The sequence below is a fragment of the Emiliania huxleyi genome (genome assembly GCF_000372725.1).
Source record: "Emiliania huxleyi CCMP1516 unplaced genomic scaffold EMIHUscaffold_99, whole genome shotgun sequence".
Taxonomy (NCBI): domain Eukaryota; phylum Haptophyta; order Isochrysidales; family Noelaerhabdaceae; genus Emiliania; species Emiliania huxleyi.
The window spans coordinates 305,136-332,139 of record NW_005194698.1 but is presented as its reverse complement, the minus strand read 5'-3'; the positions used below and the strand labels follow the sequence as shown (position 1 = coordinate 332,139).

Sequence of the window (27,004 nt, the reverse complement as noted above, 5' to 3'; positions counted from 1 at the left end):
GCGTCGCAGACGGGGCTCTACCTGTCAGAGGAGGCGCAGGCGAGCCGCACCGAGGTCGCATCCCTCTTGGCTGAGCTGCGGGCGGCGGAGGCGGCCCAGGAGGCGGCGTTGGCAGAGGCGCGCGTGTGCGTTGGCTCCCTCGCGGCGGAGCTGAGTGGCGCCGAGGCGGCTGTGTCCGCCTCCGTTCACCGGCTAGCAGAAGTGGCGGCCGCAGCTGCCCTTGCCGAACAGCAGCTTCCCACCGCTCCGGAGCGGCGGTCTGTGGAGGACTTTCGAGTGGGGCTCGCCGCCCTCACCGCCGAGGTGGCCGCGGCAGAGGCGATCGCGTCCGAGGACTCGGAGCGGCTCGTGTCGCAGGCGGCCGCGCTGCGCTCTGCGAAGCTGGTGGCCGACGCGGCGGCGGCGCGCGAGGCGGAGGCGGCGGCGCGCTTACAGGCCCGCGACGAGGTGATTGCGCGCCTCACCGAGCAGATGCACAGCCTGGCGGACGGGCACGCGCACGGAGCGGCTGCCGCCGCTCCCGCGGACCAGTCGGTGGACGCCTTCGCGGCCGTCATCGCGCGCGCGAAGGCGCGAGGGACTTCGGCCCCGGCAGCAGCGGCGTCGGCACCCGCACCCTCGCGCTGGAGGTCGCTCCTGGGCTCCGCCGGGGGCACGGCGGCGGCGAGCGGCGTGAGTAGCACGGCAGGCGATGCTCCGGCTCCGCCAGTGACGCGCGCGAACACAACGGAGTGATACGTTTGACTTTGAGAGGTTCATGTACGTTATTCGAGAGGCTACGTTGAGCGTATTTATGGGCTAACCTCGGAATGTAAGCGCACTATGGCTGTGCTGTCTCCTACACAGCCATCTTACCTAAGGATGGCTGAGCTAGCTACAGTGCAGCCACATCCTTCAGCCCGATGGCTGCAACACACACACGGCAGCCATCCTTAGTAGACATGGCTGGAGACGCACTACCGCAGCCATACCGGTTTGTTACCGCCCGCCTCGAGGTGACACACACACACACACACACACACACACACACACACACACACACACACACACACACACACACACACACACACACACACACACACTCGCACGCCGCCACGACTTGGCGGGCCAAAGATCGACTCGCATGTCGATTTCGACTTGACGGGCGCATGCAGGCATCACGTCTCCATGCGCCCGTCAAGTCGGAGCCAGTCTGCGGCGACCACAGCCCTCGCAGGAGGTACATTAGAGCTTTTCAGAGTCAAGCGATTGCGCGAAATCCCACAGTTGGTGGATTTTGGGGCGCTGGGCCCCCTAAGACGGGCACGGGGCTTAATTCGCATACGGCTTTATGCTACACCAGGTTCATATGCGTATTCTGAACCGCCCCTCTGCTGCTGCTGAGCCAGTACTTAGCTATACACCATGAACACTCGCACTCACGTTTCACGCCTTGGTTGACGGAGACAGAGAGGACTCATATACTGTACGCATTACACCTCTTGCCCGCCGCCCGCCGCCTCTTCCTTCTCTGCTGCGGCGTCCGCGTCCGCCGGCAGCACCACGCCGAGCGAGCCGAGCAGGCTCGCGGCGGGGCCTGACAATCCCCCCTGCGCCGAGTGCGCCTTGAGCATGTTTTGCACCAGGTTCAGGTCGAGGTCGACGGCACCCTCCCCTCCTCCTCCTCCTCCTCCGCCGCCGCCGCCGCCGCCGCCGCCGCCGACCTCGCCTCCGTCTGCGCCCTCGCCACCGCCGGCGGCCCGCATGGCAAAGTCGGGCCCCGAAGCCTTGAAGTGGAGCTCCGCGTCCATCGCCTGTTCATAGCGGGGGCCGGTGTGAAGAGACGCCGACTCCACCCGCCGCTGGGGCCCTGAGCTGCACAATCGAGACGCCTCCATCAGGTCTCGTATCCCAGCCATACCCTCCTCCTCGCCCTCCTCGCCACCACCGCCCTCGCCCTCGTCCTCGCCCTCGCCCTTGCTCCCCTCCTCGCTCCCCTCCTCGCTCCCCTCCTCGCTCCCCTCCTCGCTCCCCTCCTCGCTCCCCTCCTCGCCCCCCCCAGCCGCGCCGCCGAGCGCGGCTTGCAGCGACTGCAGGAACAGGCTCGAGTCGAGCTGGACCTAAGCAGCTCGGGACATCTCGGGTCATCTCCGACGACCTCGGACGATCTCGGACTCTCGGGCCATCTCGACTTTCGGCGCGAGTGCGGCAGTACCTGCACCTCCCTCCCCGCGACCAACTCGGCGCCTGATCACTCGCAACAGCAGCTGTGAACAGCGGCAGCTGTGAACAGCGGCAGCTGTGAAGAGACACGACCAGCCGAGACGAGACGCTGCTGAGGGGTGCACGGCGCGTCTAGGAAGTGTCTAGGAGGTGTCTAGGAAGCAGCGTCGCGCCTTCGGGTGTCGCCCGCGTCTGAAGGAACCCCTTGAGCCCGCTCACAACCTCGCCGAGCGCCGCCACCGCCTCCTCCTCCCCCCCCAACGAAGCCCCGCCACCTCCACCCCCGCCCGCCCTGCCACCCCCGCCCGCCGCGCCGACGCCACCCGCCGCGCCACCGCCGCCGCCCGCGCCCCCCCCCGCCCCTCCGCCGCCCTCTAGAGGCGGGGCGGCGTGGGCCCGCATCGCCTCCTCGAAGCCCAACTCGGACAGGCGCAGCCACGCGTCCTCATCCCGGGGCATCGCCGCCGCCGCCGCCTGACAGCCGAGAGAGGGCCCGGAGCTCAGCCGAGAGTGCGCCCTCCTCCGGGGAAGTCGCCGCCGTCCCAGAGACCTCGAGATCGGAGAGCGACGGCAGCGTCGAGGGCGAGGCGAGCGCGGCGGCAGCCTCACGCGCAGCCCCGTCGAGCCACGCCTCGCTCCCGCCGCCTGTTCACAGCGTGCGCGTGTGACTCGACGCCGCACCCGCCCACCCAATCCCCCCCCCCCCCTACCCCCCCATGCCTCTTCCTCCGCACGGCGCAGCAGCGTCGGAGGAGAAAGCGGCGGTGGCGCGCGCGGTGAGCATCCTAACCAAAGGGCGGAGCCGTCCCAGGAGAGCATTAGTGCTGCTAGCAAGAAGACGAAGGACGAGAGCTGCGCCTGTGAAGCGCGGAGCCCTCCCTCTCGCCGCGAAAGTAGCCGGCGTTGCGAAGGGAGGCGAGGTACCTGATCGAGTCGCCAGAGCCGCTCAGACTGGCGGAGACTTGTCGCGCGCCGCAGAGGGAGGGGAGGAGGCGGGCCTGATTCACAGACTCGGCCACGCTCACTCCTCCTCCGGAACCAATCGCGCTCTCCGCGGCGAGAGAGGGCGAGCACCGCTCCCACGCAGCTCCCTCCGCCACCCGCCCTCCCCCTCCCCCTCCTCCCCCTCCCCCTCCTCCTCCTCCCCGCAGCAGCAGCAGCGCGAGACCCAACCCAAGCTTGGCGCCTGTTCACAGCCAGGCGCGTGGAGAGGAGCTGTTCGCAGCAGCTGCAGCTCGACGACACCATGCCCGGCGCCAAGGTCGGCGGAGGCTGGCGCGGCGGCGGCGAGAGCAGCTGGCGGCTTGGCGGCGGCGGGAGCGGCGAAGCGGAGGGCCGACAGGCGTGCGAAGGCGCTTCTCGAGAGCGTGACGCCGACGCGAGTCCACGGTGCGTTGCGGTGGAGCGCCTAAGAATAAAAGAAACAACACCACGGCATCATGATACTCATTATGGCGGCGCGCTGCAGCACAGCCACCCCACCAGATCCCATCTCGGCTACACCTCGGCTGCATCTCGCCTGTGCGGCAGCCGCCCTCTCCAGCCCCTGCGCAGTCCGCTCCTCGAATGCGGCACACGCGGCGGCGGCTAGCTGCGGCTGAGACGAGAGAAGCTGAGCCGCCTGTCCACGGCCTTTCGGTCTCACGGCCTCATAAACCGCGGCTGACCGGGCGGTGGGGAGGCGAGGCCGGCAGAGGCAGCAGCGCGGCGGCGGTGTGGCGGAGTGGGAGACCGTCGGGGCCGTCGCAGAGCAGCGCCTGGTCAGACAAGTGCGGCGCCGGATCGGCGACTCATTCGCAGGGGCCGTCGGCTTCGTCGCGAGAGGAGGGGAGCACCACACGGCGAGACAGGGCGGAGGTTGCCTATGCGAGACGAGGGCATGGCGTGAGACACCGCGGAGGTACCGGCGGCGAGCGGAGGAGTCGCGGCAGCGGTTGGCCTCTGGCTGCAGCGAGGCGGCAGGGCGCCCGCCTACCTCACCAGAAGTCAATACCAAACAACGGGGAGGGAGGCGTAGGGAGGTCGTCGGGAGGGTGCTAGGCGGGTGGGGCTGCTGGGGTAGGGGTAGGGATAGGGGTAGGGGTAGGGGTAGGGGTAGGGGTAGGGGTAGGGGTAGGGGTAGGGGTAGGGGTAGGGGTAGGGGTAGGGGGCGGTGCAAGGCGGGTGGGGCTGCTAGGGGGCGGCGCTAGGTGTGTGTGGCGCGCCCTCCGCGACGAGGGAGAGGGATCGCCGGTGGAGGGAGAGGGCCTGAGAGAAGTCCACACCGGTCCTCCGTCAGGGGTGGGTCAGCCAGGCAGACGGGGCTTCCTCCCCGCGGCGGTGCAGACTCGCCTCTTCCAGCCCCTCCACCCGAACTCCCAGCCGCCCCGCCTCGCTCTCCTCGACGACCACGGTGCCTCTCCGCCCGTTCAGCTCCGGCCGCGAGGCTACGCCTCCCACCCGCACCGCGGCGCCGCACCGCAGCCCCGCACACACCCTCCGCAGCCGGCTCAGGCCCTCGGAGGCGGAGAGGGGACCGGCCGAGCCTCGCCTTGATTGCATGTGCGCACGGCTCGGTGGAAGTGAAAGGGAGGAGTGTGTGTGTGGAGTCGGTGCCGGGCCTCGCCTCTCGTCTTCGGGCGAGGGAGGCAGCAGGTGGAGCGCCCCTCCCCGCAGGAAGGCGCGGTTGGGCGCCTGGAGGACGTGTCGAGCCCAATGTCAGGGACGCATGTCACCGGCACCGCCCCGCTGGCAGCGCGCGGTCGGGCGCATTCTCCGGCGTCAGCCAGTCGGGCAGCGAGTACGCAGCCTCGATGAGCAGCAGCTCGCCGTCGCCGTCGCGCAGCGTGGCGCTCACGCCCTCCTCGCTGCCCGTGAGGCGCAGCAGCGCCGCCACCACAACCCACTCGTCATGCACCGAACCGCCCACCGAGAGACGACCCCACACGTGAGCCTCCTCGGCAGGGCTGTCTTCGTCGCCGCCGCCGCCGCGGCGGCCACGGCCGTGCGTACGCGAGTCGGCAGGGTCCCACACCCACAGCTGGAGCGGCTCTCGCTCCCAGACGTGGCTGGCGAGCCACGGCAGCAGCTGCGCTGCCCACGCATCTCGCGCCTCGCGGCACCGCGCCAGCTGCCGCTCTGGGCCGTCGCCGAGGCCGTCTTGCGAAGGGTCGAGGTAGAGGTGGAAGGCAACACTGTCGGACGCGTCGGTGCTCATTGGGGACAACAGCAGGCGATAGAAAGCGCGCGTGCCAGCTGCGCAGACGAGAAAAGAATTTTACTATACAAGCCCCTCTCACAGCAGACTGGCTCGGACTGGCACTACAAATGGCACAGCAGGCGACGGCCCCTTACGGGTCGTCAAAGAGGCCGGCGTACTCCTCCGGCCGCTCCTCCCCCTCCCAATCCTCCCCGGGCTCTGGCTCCTCCTCCTTCGCCCTGCATACCGCAAGACGCCTGTGGTGCGGCCCTGGCGGTTGTGAGTTGACAACCTCATTCCCCCCCCCCATCCTCCCAACACCCTATCCCCACCCACCCAAATAAAGAAATATCTCTCCCCCCCCCCCCCCACAGCTCGGACTCATCGGCGACGCGGCGCCGCTCATGTGCACCTGCGTCGGGACCTACCACCGCGGCAACAAGAACAAGCTGGCGACCAGGGACCAAGTGGAGAGCAAGTTGGAGGTGCTCCGCCGCCTCAAGCGCGCCCGCACCGAGGCCGGCCCCTCCCACTCAGCTGTCTGACAACTAGTAACAGTGCTCAACAAGCACCAACCCTTGCCCCGAGATCTCACATTAGTACCCATTCAAAGAGGCACGAGGCACCCCCCTAGGCAACCCACTCGGAATGAGAGGAGAAGCCGAGAGAGGAATAGTCGTTGATGGGTTTGCTGAGATTCTCGACGACGGGCGAACCCCACTGGAGGTGGCAAGGGATTACTCCCCCCCTCTCCCTCTCCACCACGAGACAGCGAGAGTTACGCCAGCACAGCGCAAGGAGATGTTGGGCAGCGTCCTCTCCCTGATGCTACAGGGCAAACGTGTGCTCATGTGCCCCCAAGGCTTGCCACGGAGATGTAATAGCAGCTAAGCTCGTGCGCATGTACTGCGAGATAGCTAGCCCATAAAATCTTGTCAAAACAAAACACTCCTTTGGAGAGAACGAATCCAGGCATAGTGTGTGTAGCACCGCCGCCAACGACTCCCTGCGACGCCACACTGACAGCTAGACGGAACTCACCAGTCCGATAAGGATCAACTGGAAAGCTGAACCCTGGGCTTAGACAGAACGGGCGTGGCAGGCTCCAGGGGAGGCCACGCTCTACCCGGGGCGCTAAGGAGGGAAATCGAAACTGTTGGGCGTCCATCGACAAACAACCCACGATGACACATCGCCAATCCCCCCTCCCTGAGGACCGAACCTTGGCACGTAGAGCACGGGTCATCTCGGAGAGAGAAAGGGGAGGGATGAGGGGGGGGATAAGGGAGCGCCACACTGAGGGAGTACCCTAGAAGTGAGAGAGATCAGGGGAAGCCATTATGGGGGACGGACACCAAGGCACTAACTTGGTTCATCACTCATTCGCCCCGCACACCTAGCCTACACTAGTACGCGTTACACGGAGCGCCAAGGGGGGGAGAATGGAGGGGGGAGACTATGCGTGCCCGTTCTTTTAGCTAAAGCAATTTTTTTCGACTGCCCAGTGTCGTGCGAAAAAGGAAATTTACATGCGCGAATGGTTGGGTAGTAGGGCTAGAGGGTGGGTCGCTCTACACTTAGCCTCTGCAGCGAGCGAGCGCTCAACTTAGCCCCCGCACGGAGCCGGGCTCGGACTTAGACGCTGTATGGTCGGGGGCCATGAACTTAGACGGCACAAGGCCAAATCCGGGTAAAACCCGGGTATACCTGCAAAAGTCCAGGTTTACCCGAAAAATACCTGGACGCGTCCCGACCAACGTATGCCGCGCACGACGCCATATCGCCTTGTCCCAGGGCCAGTGCGCTACTTGCGGCGCGCAACTCCTGCTCAAGTACGCGCACCGTACCATGTGCTGCCGCTATGCGTGTCTTAAGGCGGCTGCGGCGAAGCGGCGGGCGCGGCATGCCGATGGCAGTGCGGACGATGCGGTTGCGATGTGTTCTGCTTCAAGATCGTGGCGGTGCTTGGCATGCACTTCTGCGATCCCAATCAGCTCATCGCAACGAAGCAGCGCAACAAGCTGGCTGCTGCCAACAAGGCCCTATGCTAGATCTACCTCACGCGCGGATCGTTCAAAGAGGACCAGCATACACAGGCTTCCTTGACATGCGTTTGTTTGAGCTTGAGGCTATTTGTGAGAACTGTTTGGCTTGAAGATTGCGCTCAAGAAGAGCAACGAGAATCGGAAGAGGAGGATGCTGAGGCGGCGATTGCTGAGCATGAGAAGGATCGATCCGGATTAGAAGGCGCCCGCCGCAGGCGAAGAAAATTTGGGGGCTAGCGCCGTATCGTTGATCACGGTGGGAGCCTCTTGGCCCCAGGCTGTGCCACGGCCGACTTAGCCGATGTAAGAGGCTCTCGCTGATCTTAGACCGCGTAAGCACCCCAGCGTGACTAGTCACACTTAGACCCGCTCAGCCTCGAGGCTCAGAACTTAGACTCTACCCAACCAGTCATGCGCGTAGACACACACCAATATAGCCCGTCCGCACCGGCAGTGCCCTTCCATCCCTCTCGCCCTCAGCGGGCCCACCCTCAGTGGGTGGGCGATCGCCTCTCTCGCTCTCTCGCTGTCCTCGGGGCGGCCGCCGAGGTACTGCCATGCGAGCCCCGATATACCTCACTCCGCCCACACCTCGATCTTCTTGGGCTGCAGCTGGTTCGACAGGTCCTCTCCGTGACCTAGGCAGCCGTTCTCGCCCCTGCCCCAGGTAAAGACGGCGCCGTCGGTGGTGAGGGCGAGGCTGTGAGCATCTCCAGCCGACACAGCGACGACGCGCTGGCCAGCGATGGCCTCGACCTTCTTCGGCAGCAGCTGGCGCTGCACGTCGCCGTGGCCCAACCGGCCGTCGCCTCCTCGGCCGTCGCCTCCTGCGCCCCAGCTCCAGACGGCGCCGTCGGCGGTGAGGGCGATGCTGTGGTGCTGTCCTGCCGATACGGCGACGACGCGCTGCCCAGCGAAGGCCTCGACCTTCTTTGGCAGCAGCTGGCGCTGCACGTCGCCGTGGCCCAACTGGCCAAAGCCTCCCCAGCCCCAGCTCCAGACAGCGCCACTGGCGGTGATGACGAGGCTGTGGTTGCCTGCAGCCGACACGGCGATGACGCGTTGGCCAGCCAAGGCCTCCACCTTCTCCGGCAGCAGCTGGCGCTGCTGGTCGCCGTGGCCCAGCTTGCCATCGCTTCCACCGCCCCAGCTCCAGACGGCTCCGTCAGCAGCGAGGGCGAGGCTGTGGTGCAGCCCAGCCGAGACTGCGACGACACGCTGGTCAGCAAAGGTCTCGATCTTCTTCGGCAGCAGCTGGCCCTGCCAGTCGCCGTGGCCCAACCGGCCTTGGCTTCCGTGGCCCCAGCTCCAGACAGCACCGTCGGCGGTGAGGGCGAGGCCATGGTATGTTCCCACCGACACAGCGACGACGCGCTGCCCCGCCAAGGTCTCGACCTTCTTGGGCAGCCACTGGCTCTGCTCGTCTCCGTGGCCCAGCTTGCCCTCGCTTCCAACGCCCCAGCTCCAGACACTGCCGTCGGCGGCGAGGGCGAGGCTGTGCTCAGATGCGGCCGACACGCTCACGGCACGCTCGCCGCCCAGCGTCGACGGGTTCCGGGTTGGTGTGTTGAGCCGCATCACGCCCTCGCCATGGCCGAGCAGCCCTGGATAGTAGGACGGCGTAGAGCCGCACGACGAGAGTCGCCCCTCGCCGTCAATGAAGAGGCTGTGCCGAGTGCCTCCCGCCGCCCTCGCCGGCGGGTTGGACTCGCGCAGCAGAGCCACAAAGCACAGCCACCGCACGGCGCAGCTCTCGCCCTCTGGCAGCGCCGGCAGCTCGAAGCCGCGCTCTCGCGCCCACAAGCGGATGCCCTCCAGCGCGAGCGAGGCGTGAAAGAGCAGCGAGACGGCCGCGACGCGAGCGATGTCGGCGGGGCTGTTGCAGCGAGAGAGGGCGCGCACGAGGAGCTCCGTGGGGAGGTCGAGGAGGCGGGCGGGCGGCGGCGTGTCTGGCGAGGTTGCGGCGGTGGACATCGGTGGAAGCGGCGGCGATGCTGCGCGAGCGGCGCGAGCGGTGCGTTGGGTGGACTTGCCCCCCGGCCCTGCGGCCCGTACTTTTCTTCTTTTTTGAAAAGAATTAAAAAAGAACCCTTCGAGATATTTTTATCTCCTCTCGATACACAAGGGACAGACCGCGCTCTCTTCTCTCGTCCCACATCCGCATGCACCACGATGCACTCATGCACACCAGAGCGTCGGGGTGCGAGGGCACCAACGGGTAGCACCATCAAAGCATCGCGCCGGGTACACGCGCCCCGCATGTTTGAAGGTGCGCTCCCCCGCCCGCGTCGCTAAGCTGTGCGGTCCAGTCACCAGTGAGAGTCCGGTCGCCTAGGCCCCTCTCCCAACCACATCACGCAAGAACAAGCTTCGTCAAGAGGTCCCCACGCCTCGCAAGCAGCTCCTCGCAGGCCTGGTGTCACAGGTCCCTGTCCCCCCCAAACTCGTCGAACAGGTTGTGCGCGCCGGGCGGCAGCGACACCTCGAGGCCGTCCTTCTCACGGGAGAGCACAATCTGGCAGCCGAGCCGAGACCTACAGTCCGCGCCTCTGCGGGTGACGGCCACGCCCCAGCAGGACCACAAGCCCGGCAGGCCCCGCCGCGACCGCTCGTTCGGCTCGAAGGCCAGGTCTAACATGTCTTGCTCCTCTTCCGACGCGGGGCCGAGCTTGCCGCCGCTGTCGCCTGCGAGGCGGCGCTCGCGGCGTGTGGCTGCCTGGCGGAGGGCCTGTGGGTCGGTGTGCCGCTCCAGTGCCGCCCTCTCTCCGTCTTTCTAGCCGCCTCATCGGCGCGCCCGTGTCGCGTCGCAGCCTGGCTGCTTGTGTTCGCCTCTTTGCCCCTCCCTCTCCGCCCCTCCCTCTCCGCCCGTCCCTCTCCACCCATCCGCCTGCGTTGGCCGGGTCGAACCAGTCCTCCCTCACGTAGACGTGGCAGGTGGAGCAGGCCATCACGCCCGAGCAGGCGCACTCCAGGTACTCGCGCAGGATGCGCGCGCCTACACCCAAAGTGCCACACCCGCCGCTGAAGCTCCGCCGTCCGCAACTCGCTGCCCGCGGCCGCGCAGCGGCTGCGCGCCGCCGTCCACTCCGCTCTCGCACACGTCGCGCAGCGTCTGGCCCTCTAGCGCGCTGACGGTGAACGGCCGTTCGCCCGACGCGGGGTAGATCACCACCGACACCGGCGCCTTCCCGGCAGTCTCCGCCATCTCTCGCTCGACTGCCGCGGCGAGCGCGCCGAGCCCGGCATCGGCACCAATCTCCCACGCGCCGGCGAGCTGCTCGGCGGTCTTGAGGAGCTCGCCGTCCCGCGCGCCCCACCCAGAAGGATCTTTCAGCGTCGCGATCACCGCCGACGCCAGCCGAGGCTCGTAGCCCCGCTCGACGATGAAGGCCAGAGCGCTCGCCTCGTCGTCGCTCGCAGAGCTGGCGTATGGGGCGGCACGAGCGGCGCCGGCGGCCACCGGCTGCTGGCGGCGTGGTGCGGCGCGAGACGCCAGGCTGCCTCTCGCACGGCGCACGGCGTGAAGCATGGCGGCAGAAGAATTCTTTTAAACCACGGCATAGCGCGAGAACATATATCAACTTGCGATGTTTTCTTTCTTTCTTTGCACCGGTCTCAGGGTTGGGCGAGGGCCCCAACATCCTGTTGGAACGATGGCGGTGGCCCTCCTGCTTGCATTCAGCGGCCAAGCTCGTTCGAGCAGCATTCGCGCCACCACGCTCTCATGCGCTCCACGCCGCTCCTCGCCTGTCGCACACTGGACAGGGCGCCGCCACGCCTGCCGTCTCGCTGCGGCAGGGCTATTCCTGCCCGCGGCTTCTCACGCCGCAGACGAGTCAAAGATCTCTCGACCAAGGCCTCGAGCAAGCTGCTCAACTCGGCCGAGAGGCGACGCGCTCGCGGCCATCAACTGGGCGGCGCCAAAGGCTACCGGCCTGAGCATCGAGGAGATGGCCCGGAGGGTCGATGCCGGCCTCCGCCGCGAGTGCTGGTTCGTCACCGGCCGGTCGCTGCCTGAGCTCTTCTCGTCCGCCTTCACGTTCTCCGACCCGCAGGTGACGCTGGCGGGGATCGAGGAGTACAGCAGGGGAGTCAGGTCCTTCTACAAGCGGCTCCGGTGGTGAGCCTGTGTGTGTGCCAGTCCGCGCCAGTCTGCGCCCTTGTCGTGCCAGTGTGCTGTGAGAGAGGCTTGTATCTTAAGAATTCTACAAGCAAGGGTCCGCCGTGGGCGAGATTGTCTGCACGGCTGCCACCGCTCCGGACACCATCACCGTCATCTGGCGCAACTTTGGCACCGTGAACCTTGGGCCAGGGTTCGACCTGGCGCCCTACCTGGTCACCACCACCCTCAAGACCTCGGCGAGCGACGGCGGCCTGATCGTCCGGCAGGAGGACGCCTTCGAGGCGCCAGACAAGGTGGAGCTGCTCAAGTACAACCTGTTCAAGGCGAGGCGACCCGCCGTGCCGGACATCGGCGCCGTCGCTTGCCCGCTGCCCAGGGCAGCGTGAATCGCGCAGGCGAATTGATAATGACGTCGCAAATTTGGAGTATTTGGAAATTGGACTGCATTCACTTGGGGCCGACTACACGGTGACCCATACGGACCTTGCACAAAACCTTTTCCTTCTAAGCAGGGCTACACAATGACCCTATAGTGTGGGGGTGTTCCTGGCGAGTTGTGATGAGTAGAATTAGACTAGCCAATACTATTTTGAAGTTCATATATGAAAATACCAACTTGCCTATGTGCACGTCTCCGCGGCGGCGGCCCGGAGGCGGCCCGGCGGAGCAGTCAGAGCAGCACTGCGCCGGCCGGCGAGCGACTCTCGACTATAGTACGGGCTCTATTGAATGGCCTCAAGGTGCTCTCTAGGACTGCCCTACTCCGCTCGCCCGGCTACGACGCTGAGCTTCGAAGGAAAAGGTTTCGCTCGGCACGACGTCGGAGAGCAAACTTCGGCGTTCGTCCTAAAGCCGTATGTGGAATGCTGGACGCACGTCGGCAAGTGGGCCCATGACAAGGCGGGCTGCTGCTCAGAATCTGGGCCGTCGGCGCTCGCTCTCGCGCTCTTCATAACGGCGTTGCCCCCTCCCTCCCGCGCCGACGTTGGGCAGCCCGACCACGACAACGCCAGTGCCGCTGGCCTGCAACTCGAGGCGCCTTTGAATGAGCACGAGCCGGTGCGCAACGCGGCGCGGGTGATGCAGCCCAAGGTGACGGCGACGGCGGAGGGGTCGGCGGCGGAGGGGGAGGCGGCAGCGGCGGCGATGGCCGCGGGGTCGGCCCGCCCGCCTTTGCTGCTGGTGCTGTGGGATGTCGGTCATCTGCCACCACTCGCCAGCGACAAGGTAGCCGGGTCCATGGACGCAGACTTGCTGGAAATTGAAGAGGTGCTCGGCGTGCGTTACTGCGATCCGAGCCAGATGACTGCGGTGGCGCTGAGGAACCCTGTCGATGAAGACGACGACCGCTTGGAGTACCTCGTCTCTGGTTCGGCAGGTCCCGACGACCATGGCTTCCATTCTGTCGCTTGGTTTTTTCACGGCGACTTGCTGGACCATGCAGGTGCGGACACGGTCAAGGCAGCGATACAAGAGTATTAGAACTGGATAAGGAATTCACGGCGCTGGCGGAGGCGTGTGACGAGGCTGATGCTGAGTAGCCGCACCAGCGCTGCTCAGCGGCAGTGTGCGCCGACCAGGGGCAGGGCCAGTGGTAGACAGTGGACGTGGTGAGGCTGCTCTTCGAGCGATGACACTAGCAGGAGCATCATGAGTGTCATCGGAGTCACTTGTGTTACGATATCACCACGCCGCCACGCTCGCAAGGGCCGCCTAAGCGCCTAAGCACCCTAAGCACCCCCCCGCTTAGGCCGCTTAGGCGCTTAGGCGAGTGACGGCCGACTCCCCGGGGCCTGGCGTGCCTCCGCCATGGGCTGAGCGCCTGGGAGAGCCACTCAGCAAGTGGTGTGCGAGCGTGTAGCCTTTAGCGTGCAGTCGGCCTTGGAGCACTTGGAGTGCAGTCAGTAACCGCACACCCAGGGCCGGGGAGCTGAGAAGCGCACCCAGCGGGCCGGATGATTGGCATCGGGTTGCGGGCAAGAGAGCCCTAGCCCAGGGGGTGCGCGTTCGCAGGGAAAGGGCCGTAAAAGTAAACATTGCGTCCAGTTTTTTTTTTCTCTGAGAGCCTCGCGGTGGGTTCCGAGAGCGGCTCGTCACTTCGCGCGAGCTCAGCGCCGACCGAGCGACCGAGCTACCGAGCTGTGCATTGCCCACGCCGACCCGCCGCCCCCTGTCGCATGAGCGCCTTTGCGGCGCTGTCTGGCGTCGACGGCGACGCGGCCGAGGTGCTCGCAGAGAAGAACCGGAAGAAGGAGAGGGAGGAGGCGGAGAGGGCGGCAGCGGCGGAGGTCGCGCGCGCGCGCTTCGACGAGCTCAGGGCGGGCGCCGGCGGGCGCGACTGGGCCGACAGCGACGAGGACGACGACGCCTTCTTTGGCGCTCCGCCTCCCGGGCTCGCGCCGCCGCCAGGGCTCGGAGAGCGGAAGAGCGGAGAGCGGAGCACGAACGCCGACTCCGAGGCGGAGAGCGAGGAGGAGAGCGAGGCGGAGGCGGAGGGCGCCAAGCCGCCGCCCGACGCCGCAGCGGAGGAGGCTGCACCCAAGCCGCGCCGCAAGAAGAATGTCAAGCAGGACGCTGAGCTTGAGGAGGCGGGAGACGGGCAGCCGAGATGCAGCCGAGATGCAGCCGAGATGTCCCCGAGATGTCCCCGAGATGTCCCCGAGATGCAGCCGAGATGCAGCCGAGATGTCCCCGAGATGTCCCCGAGATGTCCCCGAGATGTCCCCGAGATGTCCCCGAGATGTCCCTGAGATGTCCCCGAGATGTCCCCGAGATGTCCCCGAGATGTCCCCGAGATGTAGCCGAGGGAGAGGCGGAGGAGGAGGCGGAGGAGGTCGCAGAGGGCGCCGCCGCCGACCGGCCAACTCCTCTCCCCGTCCCCGCCCCCCACCCCCTGCCATGCTCCCTGCATGCTCCCGGCCGTGCCGTTTCGGGCTCCAGTCTTTGGACGCGGAGGCTTGCGAGGGTTGTCCCCCCGCCCCTCGCCCCACCACCGCGCGTGTGAGGAGGGGCCGACCGGACCTTGCCTCCCCCCGCCGCAGGTTGAGGCGATGCTCTCCCCACATCTCCCCTTATCTCCCCCATATCTCCCCACATCTCCCCCCGCCGCAGGTTGAGGCGATGCTCGCCTCGCTCGAGACGGCGAACGCAGACAAAGAGAACCCGCCGGACGGCGGCGGCAAGGACGGCGGCGGCCTCTCCAAGGCAGCGCAGAAGCGGGCCAAGAAGAAGGCCGAGGCGGCGGCGGGCAAGGCGGCGGCGGAGGTGCCGCCGCCGGCGGCGGGCGGCGCTGCGGCGGGCGGCGCTGCGGCGGGCGGCGCTGCGGCGGGCGGCGCTGCGGCGGGCGACGCGGCCGCAGGCGAGGCTGCGGCAGGCGAGGGTGCGGGGGAGGGGTCGAGCGCGGGCAAATCGGCAGAGGAGGTGAAGGCGATGATGAAGGCACGGGCGGATGCGGCGAAGAAGGCCAAGGAGAAGAAGAAGGGCGGCACGAGCGCCGCCGCCGCCGCGGCCGCCGCCGCGCTCAAGGCTGGAGGCGGAGGCGACAAGAAGAAGAAGAAGGGGGACAAGTCGCACTACAGCCAAGAGCCGCGCTGGACCTGAGGCGCTGGTCCTGAGGCGGGCGGGCGAAGGCGGGTTCGCGGAGGCGGCTGCGGCGGCGGCGCAGCGGGAGGCGGGCGGGCGGGCGGGCGGGGGGGGGGGGGGGCAACCCGCCGTCCTGCGGGTGTGCGAGCGCCCCTGTGGCGCTGCCCGGCGAAAGGCCGCCCCACCCCGGACCCCTTTCCCTCTTTCCACTCCTTGCTTGCCTGCCCGGCCGCGCCTGCTCGCTGGTTGCTGCTCGCCCGCGCGGGGCTTCCCCCGAGCAGTGTATGCGCGACCTCCCAAAAGGGCGGTCGCAAAGAAAGGGGGTAAAGGGGGAAAGGGGGGGGGGGGGGGGCCCCCCAAAAAAAAAAAAAAAATTCCCATGGGGGGCGGGGGGGGCCCCCAGGTTGGTCGAGTACTGCGGCGGGTGCACTCTGGCCGTTCTTGTTGGGGGGGGGGGAGGGGGGAGTCACCTGGATGAGAGTCTCGCCACCCGTGCGGCGGCCGGGCTCGCCGCTGCGCGCTTGCGCGCGGTCCACCCGGGCCGATCGCCGGATTCGCGTGTCCGAGACGTGGGCGCATGTGCCGGAGGTCGCCTCGTATCCTCCGCTGCGAGATATTTTACACATTTGTCGGGGACTAACAACGCCGCGGTGACACTCTACTCGAACACCACGTGTGTTGCATCGTGGAGGGAAAAGCAAGAGGCAGATCCAGAAGCACATGTTCAAGAAGCACCACCATCACAACAGTCTGTGAAACCTTACGGACCGCCAACGCACGATTTGCAAAGACGAGCGACGGCAGACCGGCTTCCTGCTATCGTTCCGCCTCGCGCATTTTGAACTTGTCCTTCCCGTCAGTCCGCACGACAAGGCCGCCATCGAGTATCGGCAGCCGCTCTGCAGACAAGGTGGTGAGGAGGCGCTGGCTGTGGCGCGAGCCGAGATGCTGGGGGTGGCGGAGCGCGCACCAAGCGTGCCCTGTGAGCTCGCGTACTGGATGTACGAGGCGACGCCGGCTGCAGCGAGCGTGAAGACGATGAGCGCTCGTGTGGCGGCCGCCTCAAAGTCGCGTGAGCCGCGGTAGCGGTAGATGCGCTCGCCGAGCGAGACGTTGCGTTTGAGACGTTGCATGCGCCGGCGAGCGTGGCACTCTCTGCTCGGTTGCGCTGGGGCTGCCGCATCGACGCGGCATTTCTTTTTCGCCGTAAATTTCTTTTCGCTGAAATGGAAAGCAGAAAATCTCTTACCCCCAGTCCGGGTCAGCCTTTAGCCGCCATCTCTGCTCAGACGAGAGCCAAGCCTGTTCAGCAAGCGCAGCCGCTGCTCACAGTCTCGCACCTGTGCCTCGCGCACCGGCCGGCACCTGCCGCCGCTCTTTGATCCTTGCAGCGCTCTCCGCGCCTCGCCCAGCGTCGCGTTGGTCTGCTTCGCCAGGAGGGCAAGTGGCACCGGCTTGGTCGCGCGCGGCCTCGGTGCTGAGAGCTGCGCAAACACTTCACCAAAGTCGAGGGCAAACTTGCTGTGCACGAGGTTGGTCGGCGCCTGGCTAAGGCAGACAAAGCACGCCGTCGCCGCGTCGCCCGTCATCGACTCCTGCAGCAGGTCCACGAGGTCACTCAGGAACGCACGGAACGAGAACTTGGCCCGCTTACGCTTTGCCTCGACCAGCCCGCGTACGCACGCAGATAGCATGGTGAGTGAGTAGTTGGTGAGCATCCCGTTGAGCGCCTCGCCGCCCTCCTTCCACGATACGCTGGCGCCGTGGGCGTCCTTGAGCCGCTCCGACCCGGCAAGGTCAACAAACTGGAAGCGCGACGTGCGCACGCGCGCAACACCAGCTTCGTCCTTGAGCACGCGCAGCGTGAGGAATGCGAAGCAGTGTGAGCGCGAGGACGTGTTGTTCATCAGCGTGCCCGCCGTGTTACGCGTCGCCAGAGCACCGCAGAGCAGCCGGACATCAGCGGGACTGTCAAGTGGCAGCTCTGTCATGCCGCAGAGTCGTGGCGGATCTGAGGCCTTGTCGAGCGCAACACCGAGCGCTGCAGAGCTCCATTGACTCGTGCCTGCGCCATCATTCGCAGCGCGCCGCACGGCGGTCTCCGACCGCGCGAGCATATCCTCATTGCCCATGATCGAGAGCTCGACCGCGCTTGCCGTCAACACTGCAGCAATGCCCTCCTGGCGGAGCTTTCCCACCGTGTCGACAGCCCCGAGTACGCCTCGTGGGAAGAGGCCGTAGTCCTGATCGACCCCGTCTCCCAGCTCGCCAGCCGCAGCGCGTGCTAGGATCCCTGGTGGTCCAAATACCGTGTGCGTCTTGCCAGAGCCAGTCTGACCGTAGGCGATCACATTTACGTTAACTCCATCCACAAAGGCTTGCATGTTCACTGGCATGAATGCATCGTACAACGCCTGCTGGTCCATCTCCGGAGCAATCACGTGAGACGGATAGCTGAAAAGTCGTCCATCAACAGTGACCTCAGCTTTGGGCGCCGAGAAGGTGACACCACTTGGCGCGCCGGACGCAGAACTGCGCTCGCCACCGCCACCGCCAGCTCCAAGCGGCTTCATCCGCACGACGGCGAGGCCGCCGTCGTTCATCGCCAATTGTTTGTGTGATCGTTACACGTTACACCGGGTCCCCGTGAGTTTTTCTCCTTCTTGATTGAGCTAGCCTATGTTATGAAACAAACGCAAGGCGGACGCACACATGGCACATCGCTTTCAGGCCCACAGACATCCCGCACACCCACCGCCCCCGCGCGCGCACGTAACGACGCGCTAACTCGATACTAGTTAAGGTAAGGTAAGGTAAGGTAAACTTCTCCACACACACGAGGTGGTGGGGCAAGGGGGGGCAACCCTCGCGTCTCCACGTCTAACGACAGGAGCCCCACGGCATTTAAAGTGCAAGGCCCGGTGCGCGTGGGTGAGCGGATACGGGGAGCGGACCCTGAGTTGACCAGGGGTTGTGCGCCGGGCCCTCCTGCTCGGCTCCAGCGAGTAGACAAGTGTTGTCATCAACAGAGTAGAAGGATCTGACCTCGGGGCCGATGTGACCAAGCGCTGGTAGCGTGGTTTTACCTCACACCCATGGTCTCACAGTGTGCCGGCAGTCGCCGAGCAGTGTCGCTCACACAAGCCGCAGCACAAGTGACTGAGGGCCAGTGAGGGCGAGCCCATCGCTGTCACAGCTGTGGCAGCCGCACAGTAGGCTGTGTCAACTGTGCAGAGTGTGTGAGCAGCAGAGGAGCTGCTCTCCAGGCTTCTGTCGCAAAGAGCTGCATGCCACCGAAAGCGCTGTCGAGGTTCGCCGAGCGCGGCGCAGGTTGAGGGAAGCCGCCACCGACGAGCGCGTTGGACTTTTCAGTCCGGACAAAGACGGCCGCACGCACACGAGCTGCGGTTGTGCGGCCGTCATAGCGGCGAGGCGCGGGACCGTCTGTGGCGAAGTGGGTCGCGTCCCTCGATTTCCTCAACTCACGGTCCGCTCCCTTTACTAGTTACTAGATGCCCACTGCTGGCGTGTGTGTGCAGGGTCAGAGCGTTCGGCTCTGGAGCTCGGCGCGCGTTGTCCTTACTCCTTTCGTGCTTCGGACTGCGACTGTCCGGCAATGTACGGTATTGCTGCAGTCCACAGACCGACAGAGAGCTCCTCAGCCATGCCTGACTCTGGCACAAAACCTCTACACCAAAGAGACGTGGCGCCCGAGACACGTTCGGTAAGAGACCGCAGCAGAACGTACAGAAGAGAGCAAGGCAGCCGAACCGCCATGCTCCAGCATTGGGCGCTACCCCCAAACGTACATAAGGTCCGCGGGTCGGTCCCGAGACTAAACCGCACTGCGCGGCCGTGAGAACGGACCCCGGCCACCCGGCGCGTGCACTGGCGGCTCGCACCCTAGCTGCGCGCCGAGTTGTCCTTCTCCTCCGCGCTCGGCCCGACCGCCCGCTCGGCGCGGCTCATCTTGAGCAGCACTTGCAAGCGAGCGGCGTCCCACGGCACAAGCACAAAGAGGGCCGAGCAGCAGATGGCGCCTGCTTCACAGGCCGAAATGTCAAGAGACGCTGCGCGCCGCAGAGGGTGCAGAGAGGGCGCAGCAGGCAGATGGCGCCGATGGCGACGATGTACTGGCGCGCCTCGCCGCCCGACGCCGCCATGCCTGCCAGGATGGCGATGAAGGCGCCGAGCCAGAGCAGCAGCCGCCTGGCCACAACGCGCGTGCTGTGAAGACGCGCTGTTCACAGCAGCGCCGTGTGGGCCAGAGCAGCAGCCGCCCCGACAGCTGCGTCTTCAGCCAGTGGCTGCTGAGCGAGAGCTCGCGCGCAGAGAAGTGCTCGCGCCTGTGTCGCAGAGATTGCTCTCAGGGTGCTGCCGAGAGGTCGCCGCGAGGCCGACCCCATGTCGCGACGGCTTGGGGGGTGCGCCTCGCGCCTCAGCTGCGCGTGCGACGCCGCCGACCGCACCACAGCCTTTCCAGTCAGCGGGTCTGTGGCCTCCCCGCCGGCCGCCAGGCTCTCGGTGGCATCGAGGATCGCCGAGTGCGCCGCCTTGGTGATCGGGTAGATCTTCGCGCCCAGGCACACCAGCAGCAGGCAGACGCCCGAGAGCGCGAAGAGGAAGGCGCGGATGATCCACACCACCGCGTCGCTGCCTGCTCGCAGAGGGGTGGGACTCGCCGCTGTCGCTGTGAAGTGGGTGACTCCACGCCACCGCGTCGCTGCCTTGGTCGACACACGGCGCCTGGCGGCCGACCTCGCCGAAGAGCGGCGGAGAGTCGAACGTGCTCTGCCCGTCGCAGGAGTAGCCGATGTCGCCAGGGCACTTCCAGCGCATGTAGGCCTCGTCGCACGCCACGCCGCAGCCGCACTCGCAGCCTCCGTTGTTCTCGAAGCCGACGGCGCTCATGAGGAGCAGCGGCACGACGCCGCCGATCACCTTCAGAGTCACGGCGTGCTTGACTGACTCACCCTCCCTAGGAGGAGGAGCGGACAAGGCACGACCCCGCCGCTCACCTCGATGACTGCTGCAGGTTGGTTAGGGTTAGGGTTAGGGTTCGGGTTGAGGGTTCGGGTCTGGGTTCGGGTTCGGGTTAGCGATAGGGTTAGGGTTAGGGTTAGCACCTCGATGAACTGCTGTAAGTTGGTCTCGGCGACCGTGTAGACGCCCTCGGAGCGCTTGCCGGTGTGCAGCGCGTCGTAGTCGATGATGTCCGCGAGCATCGAGTCGAGGACGACGAACATGACCACGGTCAGCAGGCCGACGAAGACGCCGGCGACGTAGATGACGGCGGTGGGGAAGGACTGGGGGGGCACGAAGAAGAAGGCGAAGAAGAAGGGGCAGCAGGCGCCGGAGACGTACATCAGCACCTCGCGCTTGCCGAAGCGGCGGGTGAGGTACCAGACGAGGGGCGTGCCCAGGAGAGAGGCGAAGAGGATGACGAGGACGAGAGTAAAGTAGAGCGACGCCCAGTCCTCCATCTTCATGCCTGCTCACATGCAGCCGCGTGTCTTCACAGCGGGAGGTGTGAAGAGGCTCGTCCTTCCGCCGTCACGTGCCGTAGCGAAGGAAGAAGCTCATCAGGTTGACGGGCAGCAGCGAGACGAGGGAGATGGGGAACCTGCCAATCACCGGCAGCTGTGAAGGCGCCATGCTGACAGGGGCAGCAGGGAGGGGAGGGGAGAGCTCGCGGACTTGATGAAGAGGTAGATGCAGTACGGCCGGTTGCACAGCGCGCGCCGCACAGCCACCACGGCGGGCACCTAAGCCAGTGAGAAGAATGATGGAGATGGAATGGTCGGTGGCCCCGCACAGCCACCGACGGAGGCACCTCGTTCCCTTGTCCCGTCTTCGCCTCTGGTCGCTCGCTCACCCCGAAGCCGAGGACGAGCAGAGCGGCGAGCGAGACGATGCCTACCCCTCGTCGCACCAAGAATGAGTGTCTCACCGGCGAGGAGGAGCAGGCCGGCGAGCGTGGTTGCGCCGAGGACGAGAGCGGTGTACGCGTAGACGGCGATGATGTTGGTGGGGAAGATGTTGGAGAGGACGAGGCCGACGGCGTTGGGCACCGCATAGCCGAGGAACTGAAAGACGACTCGCACGGAGAAGAGGGAGACGCGCTTCGAGTAGTCCGAGGTGAGCTCCATACCGAGGGCGTCGTACCTGTTCATCATGCCTCTGTCTGCACCTCTTCGTCTAACCTATGATTTGACTCCTCCGGCCGAGTCGCGCACGGAATCATGGTGCAGGTCCACGAGAAGAAGTAGTAGGCAAAGTAGAAGAGCGCGAACCAGACCGACAGCGCGGCCGGCGCCGGCGGGTTGGAGGACTCGACGCTGCTCACCTACCCTCGCCACACTCATGGTCAGCAGAAAACAAGGATCCGCTCCTCCGGCCCTCGAGGCGGCTCACGTTGTGCGCGGGCAGCGTGCCGTTTGCAATCATCTCGACGAGGCACTGCTCCAGCGCGGGGCAGGCGGTGGCGGAGTCCGGCTCAATCTGTTCACACGCGATCCGTGTGAAGAAGGCGCTGCCTCAGGGGCGGGCGATGGCGGAGCCCTGCTCCGCCTCTCCGCACGGGAAGTCGTCGGAATCGGAGAAGACCGCGTCGCCGGAGAAGGGGAAGGGCGTGACGAGTAGGAACATGGAGACGATCGCGAACGGGAAGCAGACCACCACCCACGGCTTGCGCCTCCCCCAGCGGGTGGAGACGTTGTCCGAGGTGGTCCCGACGAGAAAGCCGAGCAGAAAGTCGACGGACTTGCAGCACGAGACGATCATCGCGTGGGTGAGGATCGACTGGTTGAGCGCCTCGATATAGACCGCCGTCCGCGCCGGACGCACGGTCAGGTCGTAGCCGGAGATGGGCAGCCGGAAGAAGCCGTAGGCGCACATCGTGCGGCTGCTCAGCGTCTCGTTGTAGCGGGCAGAGGTTGACCGCCCGACCGAGTCTGTGGCGGCTGGAGCCGCCTCCGCGGGCGTGGTGGAGGCGTACGACATTGCTGGGTTCAGGGCCCGGTCACACCGAAGGGCGCGGCTAAGACCCGAGCGCCTGCCGATAAACCTGAAACCGCCAAAAAAGAATTCGCGCGCGACGTGTCGCTGCGTGTCGTTACCTTCTGTCCCGCGTCCACCCATACCGCATTGGTGTCCAGTCCGAGCCTGACTGCAAATCGCCTTTCTATCAATGTATGTTGGCGCGATTTTTAGAAGCCAACAAGATATGTGGCACACAGAGTGATTTGGGCTCGGCAGCTTGTCGACTACCGGCCGAAGCCTCTCTTCTCTATGTTGGTGGTGGCCGCCAGGATCGCACATACAATAATCTATGTTCTTCTCACTACAATGAGAATTGCTCACTACAATGCAAATGAAAATTGCTCAATCGAGACGCTTATGGCCCGGGTGAACACTGTCAGGCCGAGGGTGCTGCCTCTGCTTAGTTCTGTCCTGCTAATCGCACATCATGAACTCGAAGAGGAACCTATGTCGGGGCGGCTCCGCATAGTGTCCCGAACGGTCTCAAATGCTAGAGGTCCTCACAGGAGGTAGGAGGAGGTCCTCAAATTCAGGAGGTCCTCACAGATCAGTGAGAGGTCCTCGACAGCGTGGGGACCTCCACTCACTCCTGCCCGGCTGAGGACCTCTTCTCTCGAGCACTTCAACAAGCACGTCGGCAAACCGCTCAAGGTCCACGAGGGAAAGGTGCACGAGTTCCTCGGACTCACCATCACCAAGACGCAGACCGGTTTCAAGCTGTCTGCCGGCAAGTACATCGACACGCTGCGCGCGCGCTTCTTCCCGTCAGGCGTCACGCACGCGGGCTACAAGGTGCCCGCGGACAAGGATCTCCCGTCCATCGTCATCAGCGCAGCCGAGAAGAAGACTGTGCCCGACCCGCTGCTCCTCCAGCGCTGCCAGTGCCTCATCGGCAGCCTCATGTTCGCCACCAACGCGCAGCTGGCCGGGTTCGTCAGGCGCCCGCCGTTCAAGTTTTGGGCGTTCATGCCTAAGTGAGGGTGTGAACGGGAATGTGCCACCCTGAGAACGAGCAGAGTGTCAGTCGGAGTGCATGTGGCGTTTGGGAATTCTTTTTTCACGATGATGCCCGCCTCGACGCCTTCTGCGCCGCCGCCGAGCGACGCCGCGCCGCCGCCCGGCTCCGAGACTTTGGACGTGGGCGGCTGGCAGGTCGTCGTCACCGATGGGCACGCGGTGCTGCCCGAAGGCATGACGCACCTGCCGGACTGGGCGTTCCTCAACCGCACCTCTCTCGTCTCGGTCGCCTTCCCGAGCAGCCTCGTCTCCATCGGCAGCAGCGCCTTCTTCGACTGCTCCTCGCTCGTCTCCATCGACCTCCCCGCCAGCCTCACCTCCATCAGCAGAGGCGCCTTCTACCGCTGCTCCGCCCTCTCCTCCATCTCCCTGCCTGCCAGCCTCACCTCGATCGGCAGCCGCGCCTTCTACCGCTGCTCTTCCCTCTCCTCCACCTTCCCCGCCGGCCTTACCTCCATCGGCGAGGGCGCCTTCGAGGGCTGCTCCTCCCTCACCACCGTCACCTTCCCCGCCGGCCTTACCTCCATCGGCGACGGCGCCTTCTCTGGCTGCTCCTCCCTCACCACCGTCACCTTCCCCGCCGGCCTTACCTCCATCGGCGACGGCGCCTTCTCTGGCTGCTCCTCCCTCACCACCGTCACCTTCCCCGCCGGCCTTACCTCCATCGGCAGCGGCGCTTTCGAGCGCTGCTCCGCCATCACCACCGTCACCTTCCCCGCCGGCCTGACCTCCATTGGCAGCATCGCCTTCTTCGACTGCTCCTCGCTCGTCTCCATCGACCTCCCCGCCAGCCTCACCTCCATCAGCAGAGGCGCCTTCTACCGCTGCTCCGCCCTCTCCTCCATCTCCCTGCCCGCCAGCCTCACCTCGATCGGCAGCCGCGCCTTCTACCGCTGCTCTTCCCTCTCCTCCATCACCTTCCCCGCCGGCCTTACCTCCATCGGCGAGGGCGCCTTCGAGGGCTGCACCTTGCTCGCCACAGTCACCTTCCCCGCCGGCCTTACCTCCATCGGCATGAACGCCTTCTCTGGCTGCTCCTCCCTCACCACCGTCACCTTCCCCGCCGGCCTTACCTCCATCGGCGACGGCGCCTTCTCTGGCTGCTCCTCCCTCACCACCGTCACCTTCCCCGCCGGCCTTACCTCCATCGGCAGCGGCGCTTTCGAGCGCTGCTCCGCCATCACCACCGTCACCTTCCCCGCCGGCCTGACCTCCATTGGCAGCATCGCCTTCAGCGACTGCTCCGCCCTCGCCTCCATCACCCTGCCCGCCAGCCTCACCTCGATCGGCAGCAGCGCCTTCTACTGCTGCTCTGCCCTCTCCTCCGTCACCCTGCCCGCCAGCCTCACCTCGATCGGCAGCAGCGCCTTCTACTGCTGCTCTGCCCTCTCCTCCGTCACCTTCCCCGCCGGCCTTACCTCCATCGGCGACGGCGCCTTCTCTGGCTGCTCCTCCCTCACCACCGTCACCTTCCCCGCCGGCCTTACCTCCATCGGCATGAACGCCTTCGCACGCTGCTCCTCCCTCACCCGCGTCACCGTGCCAGACACTGCCACCACCATCCGCCCCCGTGCCTTCCCACGCGCCACCACGGTCCTCCGCCTCTCGCCCGCAAAGATGCGCTGGTACAATGCCGTGGACCGGACTCTTGCCTACAAGCGCTTCGCTCTCGAACACAAGGTTGGCCTTCTTGGCTGGCTAGAGCGGGCCAACATCAGGCTTGGCTCTTACGGCCCGGACGGCGCGGCGCGCAAGCGCGACCGCGAGGAGTTTGAGGGCGACTTTTTGCACGGCGCTGCGGCGGGATCGTCCGGCGCATGACCATGAGATAATGTTGAAATTCTGTTCGCGGTCAGGACCGCCTCCTGCACGCGAGAATGGCAGTGCGTGGGGTGCAGGCGGGTCGTGTGTTTTTTGTGGGTGTGGGTGTGTGCTGGGAGCGGGCACCTCTCTCGCCGCGGGCCGCGGCTGAAAAAAACCAAAAGTGTAAGTGAGGGATGCGAGGCACGCCGCCACACCCCACCGCATACACAGAAACGAAGAGAAAGGAACAAAACTGAAAACAGCCAACCAGCAACACCTGTCCATGCGGGGGGGAGATGGGGTCCCATGGCCCGCCGCAGGCGCCGATTTTTTCGGCTTGTTTTTCTTTTTTCGCGGTTTTTTACTTGTTTTCATGGGAATTCGGCGTACTTGCGGCCATGCTATCACGCCTTGCGACAGCCTGTCGGCGCAGCTGACCGTGCCATGATGCACAATTGATCACCTGCATAGCTCGCGGCCTTAGTATCAAGCATTCAGTGACGACCTGATCGTACGGCCAGTAGGAAGGTGTCCTTCCATCGTGTGCACGCTTCTGGCGCAATGCGCGTCACCTCGGATTGGCTGCTGGCACTCTCGAGGCTATGCCTACACAGCCTCGCGCGCATGGGCAGTCAAGAGGGACCATGCACCTTCTCAGGACAGCGCCGTGCCTCTCTCTTGGACCGGCAAACTTGGTGGTCTCGTGTCACCAATGTGGGACCAGTGCGGCATCGCGCCATCGACAGCTCTGAACTGCGCCTCACCACTGACCGGGAAGGCCGCCAAGTGGGCCAGCACAGGTCGCACATTGTGGCAGCAGTCAGCAGTGCATGGCTGATAGCTAGAGCAGCAGCGTCAGGGTCGCAGGGTCGGATCGTGTCAAGCCTCTCGCCCGGCCGGCCGCGTGCAGACGTCGGCCTGTCTGCTGTCTGGAGTGATCTGTCGGCGGTCAGTACGACCGATCAGGTCGGAGTTTTCTGATGGTTGGAGGGTCTATCTGTATGTACTCCTCGAGATATCTCCAAATCTGCCCTCTACTTAACCGTACTTAATCGGGAAGTCGGTGCTCATAGAGACTCATAGAGCCGGAGCCCCGTTTCCGCACTGCGGCGCGGCGCACGGTGCCTCCGGGGGGCCCCGCGCCGGCCCAGAGGTGACCGTCACAGTGCGATCACCCCGGAAGCCGGATCAGCGATCAGCGTCAACGTACAACGAAAAAGAGACAGAAAAAAACGCTCGAGACAGTGTGGAGACGCGAGGCGGATAAGCGCTGCGCGGCGCCGTTGTGTGGCGGCTGGCGCCGTGCCACTGCACCACTGCACGCCTTGGCACCACTGCACGCTCCCTCCTCGCTAGTCCCGTGCCCAGTGTCGTGTGAGGGAGTTTTGTCATAAAATCTTATTCGAGCCTGTCTGCTGTGAGAGAGAGTGGGTCCTTAAATTCTTAGCGGAGTCGCTTAGGCGGCTCCGGTGGCCCCACAGCGTGGACAATTACTCCCCGGTAAGATACAGCCCCTTGGAGTGTGAAGGACGAAGGCCTCGTAGCCCTCCAGGGAGAGTGTGTGAAGACCCGGAGGGTTGGAGCGAAAAAAAGCAAGCGAGTGGGTAAGATATGGGTAAGGTGTTTCTAGATGTTGACCTAGAATCTTCGTAGAGTCTATACGACGCCTCTAAATCGTTTACCCCCCCCCCCCCCCGGGCGCGTCTACTCCCCGTTCCACATTCAACACTTTCAATGTTTACACATATGCTGTGAGACTGTGTGAGAGAGTTAGGGGTCGAGAGAGCGAATGCGTTCTCCAGATAGCGCAACCTCCGTCTCGGGAGGCCCGACCACACACGAGCAGGAGTGCATCACCGACCGTGAAGAAGGCCGCTACGACATCACATCGGAGTGCCCGACCTCCTCGAATGACTCGGAGTCGGAGTTCTTGTCAGGCTCGGAGCACGGCTTGGAGTCCTTACCAACGGGCGTTGGTGTGGTGTGCATCGTACCAAAGGTCCAAGCGGCGCC

The 27,004-nt window shown here is 65.4% G+C and overlaps 8 protein-coding genes across 8 annotated transcripts; 3 read left to right on the top strand and 5 right to left on the bottom strand.

The window, feature by feature from the left end:
* Positions 1–4,399: 4,399 nt before the first annotated feature.
* EMIHUDRAFT_360624 (hypothetical protein) lies at positions 4,400–5,408 on the bottom strand. The gene is made up of 3 exons (XM_005756131.1): positions 4,944–5,408; positions 4,809–4,867; positions 4,400–4,733 (listed from the first exon to the last, which is right to left on the bottom strand). Exons 1-3 carry the CDS (start codon positions 5,396–5,398, stop codon positions 4,477–4,479), a joined length of 771 nt encoding a protein of 256 aa, XP_005756188.1. The 5' UTR covers positions 5,399–5,408; the 3' UTR covers positions 4,400–4,476.
* A 4,436-nt stretch (positions 5,409–9,844) lies between these two features.
* Positions 9,845–10,954, bottom strand: EMIHUDRAFT_108137 (hypothetical protein; the record flags this gene model as incomplete). The annotated part of the gene is made up of 3 exons (XM_005756130.1): positions 9,845–10,141; positions 10,305–10,420; positions 10,678–10,954. The coding sequence occupies 3 exons, from the start codon at positions 10,952–10,954 to the stop codon at positions 9,845–9,847; spliced, it is 690 nt and encodes a 229-aa protein (XP_005756187.1).
* A 195-nt stretch (positions 10,955–11,149) lies between these two features.
* On the top strand, positions 11,150–11,934 carry EMIHUDRAFT_221923 (hypothetical protein; the record flags this gene model as incomplete). The annotated part of the gene is made up of 3 exons (XM_005756129.1): positions 11,150–11,174; positions 11,314–11,480; positions 11,638–11,934. The coding sequence occupies 3 exons, from the start codon at positions 11,150–11,152 to the stop codon at positions 11,932–11,934; spliced, it is 489 nt and encodes a 162-aa protein (XP_005756186.1).
* A 1,693-nt stretch (positions 11,935–13,627) lies between these two features.
* Positions 13,628–15,488, top strand: EMIHUDRAFT_439394 (hypothetical protein). Its single transcript, XM_005756128.1, has 2 exons — positions 13,628–14,136; positions 14,660–15,488. Exons 1-2 carry the CDS (start codon positions 13,726–13,728, stop codon positions 15,146–15,148), a joined length of 900 nt encoding a protein of 299 aa, XP_005756185.1. The 5' UTR covers positions 13,628–13,725; the 3' UTR covers positions 15,149–15,488.
* An 887-nt stretch (positions 15,489–16,375) lies between these two features.
* EMIHUDRAFT_108135 (hypothetical protein) lies at positions 16,376–17,733 on the bottom strand (the record flags this gene model as incomplete). Its single annotated transcript, XM_005756127.1, has 2 exons — positions 16,376–16,432; positions 16,486–17,733. The coding sequence occupies 2 exons, from the start codon at positions 17,731–17,733 to the stop codon at positions 16,376–16,378; spliced, it is 1,305 nt and encodes a 434-aa protein (XP_005756184.1).
* Positions 17,734–19,033: 1,300 nt separating this feature from the next.
* EMIHUDRAFT_221918 (hypothetical protein) lies at positions 19,034–20,619 on the bottom strand (the record flags this gene model as incomplete). The annotated part of the gene is made up of 6 exons (XM_005756126.1): positions 19,034–19,170; positions 19,200–19,339; positions 19,417–19,476; positions 19,595–19,787; positions 19,837–20,108; positions 20,267–20,619. The coding sequence occupies 6 exons, from the start codon at positions 20,617–20,619 to the stop codon at positions 19,034–19,036; spliced, it is 1,155 nt and encodes a 384-aa protein (XP_005756183.1).
* A 64-nt stretch (positions 20,620–20,683) lies between these two features.
* EMIHUDRAFT_221917 (hypothetical protein) lies at positions 20,684–22,132 on the bottom strand (the record flags this gene model as incomplete). Its single annotated transcript, XM_005756125.1, has 7 exons — positions 20,684–20,753; positions 20,828–20,895; positions 20,964–21,046; positions 21,081–21,295; positions 21,388–21,476; positions 21,545–21,631; positions 21,737–22,132. The coding sequence occupies 7 exons, from the start codon at positions 22,130–22,132 to the stop codon at positions 20,684–20,686; spliced, it is 1,008 nt and encodes a 335-aa protein (XP_005756182.1).
* A 1,031-nt stretch (positions 22,133–23,163) lies between these two features.
* Positions 23,164–25,009, top strand: EMIHUDRAFT_221916 (hypothetical protein; the record flags this gene model as incomplete). Its single annotated transcript, XM_005756124.1, has 2 exons — positions 23,164–23,190; positions 23,324–25,009. 2 exons carry the CDS (start codon positions 23,164–23,166, stop codon positions 25,007–25,009), a joined length of 1,713 nt encoding a protein of 570 aa, XP_005756181.1.
* Positions 25,010–27,004: the final 1,995 nt, after the last annotated feature.